Below are 8,818 nucleotides of genomic sequence, written 5' to 3' on the forward strand. Positions count from 1 at the left end.
CCGTAATGTCAGCTTCGTCAAAAGTCCTAGAAAGCGTAACAAGATATTTTCGAAAAAAGCCAGCTATCCATTTCGATGAGCTTCGCAATTCCACTAGTAGTAGAAACATGTTAGTTTTTTCCCGTTCATTTAACATTCTATCTTCCTTGATAGTGTGGTGCAGTAGATAATGCAAGGCGAAAATATTACAGTCTTTGCCCAAATAGAGTTTTTTTTTTGTGTGTCTATACTAATTTAGTTTATGAAATCGTAAAAAAAGAAGATAATATCAGATGTATTTATATTCATTATTTTGAAGTTACTCATCAATTAGCGAGGGAAAATATAAATTTATTTAGAAGGCCTTTCCACCGTTTTGACAAATAATTTGACAAAAGCAATATCAATCTTTACGTTTCAACCGCATGCGCCCACTTTAAATTGAATTGACACCAAATGTTTTATGATCTTTATCTGATTGATTTAGCCAACGTAAGGTACGAAGATAGAACATAGCCACCATGCCCGACCCGGTTAGATATGATAAAAGTAAAACAAAGGCGATTTAAAAACAACCGAACAACGGCAACGGTGAACTAATAGGCAAACGATTCCAGAGAGAGGGTACAACATACAGCTAACGAATCGTAAATAAAAAAAACAGTAAAATATGTATTTCAATGTTTGTTTTCTTAACTGTCAGACTTGATTCGATTACTAAAACTCCATTATATTTTAGGTACGCTATTTTTTAGATTCTAACGAATGTCATGATGATAAACAGACATAGCAGTAAAAGTTTTTAACCATTCGTCAGATGTTGCCGTTCAAATTTAGGTGTTCGTTGAGACAGTACCAATATACTCTATCGTTGCTTTTCTCTCAACCCATAGCAGCTTCTTCAGTTTGACCCCCAGCAAATAGGATGTAAGAACAAAAGAATTGGCTTTATTTTCCCGTCTCAATCTTGGGGAGAAGCAGAGCAATCTCTTTTACCCATACGATCTAATGTCCTTCTGATTGGCCTTATTCTTTAAAACAAGAATTAATTTTAGTCTCTGAATATAATGTTAGATGCTATCATTTCCATGCAAATCTGTTACACCCAAGTGACTGATCCAAGCATGCTGTTGAAAAGAAAATTTTCCGACACGCGTACTGAAGGTAAACGTTGATTTCAGTCAACCGGTCAGTGAATATTTGGCATAGAATTCGGCAATATATTATACAGGGTGTCGACTCAAATCCAAAAATAAAATTCCCTGACCTTCCCTGATTTTCCCTGATGCTTCAAATATTTTTCTCTGACCCTCAAAACTCGAATATCAAGCTTATTTGGGTGATTTCTGGCTTAAGTTTTTAATCCTTTAGCATGGCTTATGCGAGCTGCTGAAAACTAAAGCTAGATTTCTTCATGTTTTACGAACACATATCAAAGATTCTTAACCTATTTCTTACCAACGTTTCGAAAACGCCCTCTTCTATCGAGTATCGAGGGACAGTTATGTTTGAGGTATCAACTTGAATCCAAAGAAACAAAGATTGAGAAATAATCCAATCGACCTGTTTTTGCACAAAGCTTAGATGTTACATACAAAAAAATTACAGCCGTGTAAACATAACAAATCTTGCTAATTTTCAGTCAGCTCAAACTAGTAACTTTACCGCTGGAAGGTAGACACATGTCTGCGAGTTTTCAGTTAAACTAAAACAAAACTTTCCTGGAAGTTCCAGCTTGTTATCTTTGCTGCAAAAAGCATGGGGTTAAGGAGATGATTCCCCAAAGATTTTTGGTACAAAAATGTGCGTTTTGCTGGCTTCGAGGTACGGCAAAACTTTAGCTAGATATATTATTGGAAAATGTCCAAATTGCAAATATTTTAACCCTCAATGGTGGACAGTTAAGACTAAAGCTGTGTGTCATGATTTCGGATTGCAACTATCGAGGCTTGAAAGCAACATTGACTCGAAGGTAGTTCGGTGGCCGGCCGTTCGGTTCGATGACCGTATATGGGTGTTGAGAATTAAGGCAAATTCTTCAACTACAGCTTAATCAACGTATAGTCACCAACAAATCATAAATTCGATGGTACTAGGGACGAATTGAACCGCTCAGTTAGCTTCGAGGTACGATGCTGTTCTAACAAGCCAGTTGTGTTCGAATCTCGGCTAGCTGGTTTTTGTTAGACGGAATCAGTAGGATCGTTGCACTGACCCCGTAATTTTCCTGTACTCTAACAGTAGGCTGCGAAGTCTGTCGATAAAGATGGATAATGTCTAGTGACGGTTAATGCTCAAGACTTTGCTTTGCTTTGCTAGGGACGAATTCTATGACAGGTTCGAAATGATCTATGGGGTGCGCACGACTTGAAAATTCAAGACTCTAGCTCCCAGATCGATCGTGTTTAACGGTCAAAACTTTTTGGAAGTCACAATATACAGTCTTTTCTTAGCGACTTTGACCACTATCTCGACGTAAGATCCACGCAAGGTTATCGAAATCGGCGAAGGCTCGCACTGAGAGGATGTTGCATTTCAACATCTAGCGGTTTACGGCATATGACGTTGCAGTGGAGTACACCAGAAAGCTTGATCAACGAATCGCAGAACAGCAGGACGAAAGGGAATAAAACGTAAGTAGGCTGTGGAGGATCCGCCATAGCGCCAACAACTACGAGGGAAGTGATAGGCACGACGTGGGGAAGACAATCACCCTTATTCCGCGAGTCACGTGACTCAATTCGACAATTGTCACTCGCCGTGACTCGCCACGGCGAGTCGAATTGAGTGCTGTCACCTAGGTGACAACCGTGTCACCTAGGTAACAACCCCGTGTCACCTAAGTGACAAACCGTGTCACCTCATTCGCGATGACTCCAAATTAGTAACGTCACTCGCCTCGCAGAATAAGGGTGAGTGTAACAGCTTGTGTGATGTCGAATGCCAGAAAATGACAAATGAGAAGAACCAGGCCAAGAGTCGCATGCTCACTGCGGATCACGTCAGAACAGAGAAACATGTAAGCTTTCTGCGTATTACGTAACCAGCTGAACCAGTTCCGAAGGTTGCCAACTCGCATAAACGCAAATTCTACAGAACGCTAATGCTCCCGGTAACCCTTAACGGACATGAATCATGGACACTGAAGGAAGATGATCAATGCTTGGGACTTCTGAGTGTAAAATTCTGCAATTGGTGAAAACGCTGTAGATCGCGTGTAAATAACAGTATGTATCCCGCTTTGTGCTCTCGATGTCTGCACCAAGAGACCTGCCATTGCCGATTTCGAGCACTACAGCGAGTGAAGTCTGACAATTGTACGGCGCAAAACAAATAAAAAATTTACGGCAAACTGAAAGATAATCAAATCGCCACTAGACATGTAACAAGTTTTAATTCAACCGATCAATCTGCGTATATTTTACACGAAAATTGATTTGATTCGAAAGTTGGCCGGGTAAACAAAATTTCCCTGATTGAATTTCGAAATTCCCTGATATTCCCTGATTTCCCTGATCCAAAAATGAATTCCCTGATATTCCCTGATTTTCCAGGAAATCGGCACCCTGATTATAATTTCGGATTCGGAACCAGCTGTTAGAATACAGGTAATTACGGGGCTAGAGCAACCACCCTATTTGACTTGCACCATCACTCACCCAGAACATGTGCATTCCATAATCTCTGTTCACTAACTCCTATTCCTACCTCCACGTGGTGCCGGCTGGGATACGCAACCGCGGTTGTCGTACGCTAACAGGAAAGGGGTTACAGTGGCTCCCGCCCACATTAAGATGGCAACCCTATCAGCGGGATAAGAACCTTAGGTTAACAGCCTACTGGAACATAAAAAATTAATGAAAACGAGAGAAGAAATCTCTCTGGTTTATTGGCAACGACCTGCAGCATGAAAACACGGACACTAATCAGAACATGGAATATAAGGACCCTTGCGCAGCAGAGCTGCTGGCTCAACTTGCAAGGGAAGCTGGCCGCGTGAAGCTTGAAATCCTGGGGCTTAGCGAGGTCCGCTGATACGGGCAACTCTTGCTCTACTCTGGCATACGAGGTGAAAATGCTACTCGAGAAAGAGGAGTTGGATTTCTACTGAGCCCAGGGGCACATGCGGCGCTGATGAAATGGGGATCGCTAAATGAGCGAATAATCGTTGCCAGATTCAGAACACAGCAATCAAGTGCTATGCGCCAATGCAATGCAATACTGCCGACTTGCAGGAGAAAGAGAATTTTACAGAGAGCTGAACATTGGCTCAAACAACGCGGACCTTGAACGCGTCATGGGGCGCCATCGCTTGTTTACAGACTTCTGTGGTAATAACAACATGGTCATTGGTGGATCGCTCTTCCCCCATAGACCAGTACATAAGGTCACGTGGGTTTCCCGCGACGGCCGAATAGAAAACCAAATCGACCACATCTGCACCAGCCGAAAATGGCGAAGGAGCCTTCTTGATGTACGCAACAAACGCAGCGCTGATATCGCATCCGACCATCATCTTATCGCTGAAATACGTTTGCATGTCGCACGTGTCCAACGACGGGAGGAGAAAGTTGGGTGCCGCTACGACGTCCGCCGATCGGAGAATCCTGAGGTGAAAAGAGCCTTTGTCGAACAACTTGAATCTCCAACCTCGGAGTTGCCACCTCAAGGAACCGTCGAAGAGCAATGGACCGGCATCAAGAACGCCTTCATCACGACCAGTGATGAAACCCTCGGCAAAGCGCGCAACGGGCGGGGTGAGTGGATTTCGGATGAAACTTGGAGGAAGATCGACGAGCGGAGAGAGGTCAGTTAAATGTGCTTGTAAGCGAGACAAGAGAGCGTGGACTAACTCCTTAGACGAGCAAGGAGAAATCACCGCCGCTAATGGTGATATCCGTTTGTTGTACAATATTTCTCGCCGCCTTAGTGGTGCCAGGATGAATGCAAAGATGCCGTTAAAGGATAGATCTGGTCAGCTACTAACTGACCGTAAAGAACAGCGATGGACTGAACATTTTAAACAACTCTTCCGAGTTTGAAATGTCAGAGACCAACAAAACCAGTAGCGTATGACGCCTACAGTTCGTCGTATTAATCGCGTCAACTCGGAGGCGCCATCGCTGGATGAAAATGGAGCAGTCAACAAGAATATGAAAGCCAACAGAGCGCCAGGAATAGACCGTATATTAGCCGAAATGCTCAAAGCTGACCCATCAGCCCAGATGATGCATTAGTTTTTCAGCAATATATAGGAAAACCGCAACTTTTCCGGTGAACTGGATGTGGGGCATATTGGTCAAAGTCTCTAAGAACCTCTCCGAGACCTCCCAGGCAGCAGGTCTCACAGTCAATGTAGCAAAAACTAAGCCTATGGTTGTGAATACTGACAATTCCACCAGCTTCAAGTAGCGGGACAACAAGTTGAGCAGGTAAACGCCTTTCAATATCTTGGTAGCCAAACAACGCCCGATGGTGGTACCAAGACTGATATAGCCACACGGATCAGGAAGGCCAGGGGTGCCTTTGCAGGTCTGCGAAACATTTGGCGCTCAAACCAGATCACTCTACGTACGAAAACCCGAATCTTTAATTCAAACGTTAAATCCGTACTGCTGTATGCCTGCGAAACGTGGTGCGTCTCAGCGGAGACAACGCAAAAACTGCCGGTATTCATTAACCGGTGCCTGCGATACATCATTCGTGCCTGGTGGCCTGATAATTGGATATCCAATGAGGAACTCCATCGTCGATGTAATCAACGGCCGATAGCAACAGAAATTCGCAAATGTAGGTAGAAGTGGATCAGACACACCTTAAGGAAAGGAGCGAACGAGGTCTGTAGAGAAGCACACGACTGGAATCCACAAAGATGTGGCCCGACCCAGAGTCTCATGGCGATGCAGCTTAGCCAACGTAATCCGGGCTGTAGACGAGAACCTGTCCTGGCGACAGGTAAAAGCCATGGCGGGTAACCGTCAGCAGTGGAGATCTCTGATTTCATCCCTTTGTTCTGCCGGACCGGCGGACATGGACACATAAGTAAGTAAGTAACAAACAACCTTTCCTTAATTAGTTACATCCTTTCATGTTCATGAGATTTAAGAGTATGATCATAACACCCGTATCATGATTATCAAAGAATTAATATTGTTGCTTGGAATTTAATAGTTCATATCCTACGCACTTTTGAGTTAATTGTAGCTTCTGGTGGCAGAGGAGAAAGTATCGCCCATCGCGATACTTTTAAAGCAAAAAAAATTGTCACGTGCACAAAAGAAATTTGTGCCGTATACCGTGGATCATTTAGGACACGGAAAGGGCGTTGGATTGTGTAAAAAATTATAGATCGTCTATCTTTGACGCCACCAATAATTTTGATCTTCCACGCGCGTCGCTTTGCGCTATTCCCGCCAGCTCCTGGTTCCATCGCCGAAAGTAAACAATTAAATCAAAAACTATAGTTGACGGGGTCTGTTCTACAAGGTCAGGGACGTGACAATCTCAATTTCATTGTGCTGCCGTTCGCATTTACTTCGGTGTTATATTATTCGAGTCACATGCCGCGAAAGATCCGTCTTGAAATTCTCGCGTCATTATTGGACATGTTATATTTCAATATGGCTTAGTGCGGTTTTCTGATTATTCGATAACTAAGGGGGAATAACGGATGATGAGTTCTTGCTGATATGTCCCTTAAAGTAAGTTCAATTAAGAAAAAAAAAACACGTTAAGTGAAATGGCCCATATATTTATAGGTACAATTTATGACACACGAACGATAAGAATACATAATGTAAATGACATACATATGTGCTGACCCTTTTCAAATACTATCACGAAAGAGAGAAACTCCTCGTTAAATCATACCTCTTTCGAGAAAGACAAATAAATATTTTTATATATTTTAGTTACTTCTAATTCTAAAAAAAAGTACGTTAGATTGCACTATTAGTCATTTATTCAATCTCCTCTTTCCTACATATTCTGCAGCAGTTCCTCAGTATCCCGGTTGTAAATATCTTTTTCCTCACTATTGCCACCGCCGCCAGTTTCTGTACCTTTACCGGTTGCTGTGACGGTCGACGACGTGCCCGATGTGGAGGTCGAACTCCTTGGTGCTACCAGCTGGAATTTCGTCCGCTTGGGAAGGTTGTGCTCTAGTTCTTCCTGTTCGTGTAGCGGGCTATCGAATGCATCCGAGTCACTGAAATCGATTACCGACGAACTTTTGCGACCTACGGACTCTGTATCGTGTCCCACCGTAGCCGGTGCCCCACCTACCGTCGAACGTCCCTCCAATCCGTCACCAGCCTCGTCCTGTTGTTGCTGCGGAGTACTGCCTAATTCATCATCGTCATCCTCCGCCAGTTGCTTCTTCATATGATTGATTACCTCTTTCTTTTCGTTCAGAATGCTGATGCATTTCGTAATCAACTCGATTTCGTAGAGACGATTATCTTCCTCCTGCTGGCGCTGAAACTCAAGAAGCTCTTCATGCTCTTCCTTCAGTTCAAGCAAAATCCTATTTCTTAGTTCAACTACACCCCGCAAATGACTCTGAACATTGATCGAATTCTGCAACACATCCGATAGCAGACACGGCGAACGGAGTAGAATAACCGAACCGTACGTAACCGTTAAGGGACCACCAATTTTACGCCAAACGAAATTGTTATCTTCCACCGAGTAGCTAAAACCAGACGCGCCACCATCGGTACACAGAGCAGTCTTCGTTTCTGCCAAGAAATCATCCAGACTTTTTTCCAGTCGAATTGCCGTTTGCTGAAGCACTTCGTGGTCAATTTCGCTTAGAAAACTCAATGGAGTGTTGTAGATCGGACTGAAAACGATTATCTTCAGTAGAATTTTCCGCTCGCCCCAGGTACTTTCCACTAGGGCGTAGTGGTTCCAAGCGCTGTCCCCCGTGGCTGCCGTGATCGGCAATTTATTCAGATAAATATTATCGTAATCAAGCTCCATCGTGTTTATCAAATATTTTGCAAATGAAACAGTCTGCTGTTGTTGACAGGTTCAAACAGGAATTAGTAGAAAACAAACTGTATATTACACTTTTCCAGTGAGCTGTGAAATACGGCACTCTTTTTTTTCGCTTCTGTAGCTTCCAGATTCCTCTGGAGATGTGTGCGATGCTGCGTTTTGCGTATGCGTACGGTGTCAACTATAAGGTAGAGTGAAAGTACGGGAAGAGCGAAGTACGTCTTCCGAAGATGCCTTCTCTGTACACTATTGTGTAGCGCGGGTAATGCTAGAGTTAACCAATTTATTGTAAATGAATGAATCCAGTATCAGGAATCGTTCACCCACGTTCGCGAATCACAACCAATGACAACGAAATGCGACAACCGAACCGACAGCCGAATGCCGTTGTTTTTTGCTTTACGTATACGGTACAGTACAAGTAGTGATTTCGGTAAACTTTTCTTTCCTACACACAAAACCGTAATCATCGAGATATCGATGAAGGTTGAGCATGATGGTGTTAGTGATATGCTCCTTTCATTGATGAATAACCTTCAAGCTAGAATGAATTTTTTCCTATTGGAATACTATATAATATAATAAATTGTGGTTTTGTATACTTAAAATTTACAAGAAAATGACTAAACAAACTGCTAAAAAAGATTTATCCCAAGAAATAATTCTAGAATAAATTATTGTTTTGTTTTACTTTGGTGAAGCTGAACAGTGTTGTGTGCACAGGGAGAGATTTTTTCAATGTTTTACCTTTTACGTTCTTATCAAATGACCGTATTGCTTTATACGTGTATTGGTGGTGGTGCGTGAATTCCTCTTTTGCAATTTTCTGTTAGCTGAA

The 8,818-nt window shown here is 42.8% G+C and overlaps 1 protein-coding gene across 1 annotated transcript; it reads right to left on the minus strand.

Annotated features, from left to right (window-relative positions):
* Window positions 1-6,728: 6,728 nt before the first annotated feature.
* Window positions 6,729-8,367, minus strand: LOC128732674 (uncharacterized). The gene has a single exon (XM_053825963.1). It carries the CDS (start codon window positions 7,960-7,962, stop codon window positions 6,958-6,960), a length of 1,005 nt encoding a protein of 334 aa, XP_053681938.1. The 5' UTR covers window positions 7,963-8,367; the 3' UTR covers window positions 6,729-6,957.
* Between the last annotated feature and the right edge of the window lie 451 nt (window positions 8,368-8,818).

This window comes from Sabethes cyaneus, chromosome 1, assembly GCF_943734655.1.
Source record: "Sabethes cyaneus chromosome 1, idSabCyanKW18_F2, whole genome shotgun sequence".
Classification (NCBI taxonomy): Eukaryota; Metazoa; Arthropoda; class Insecta; order Diptera; family Culicidae; genus Sabethes; species Sabethes cyaneus.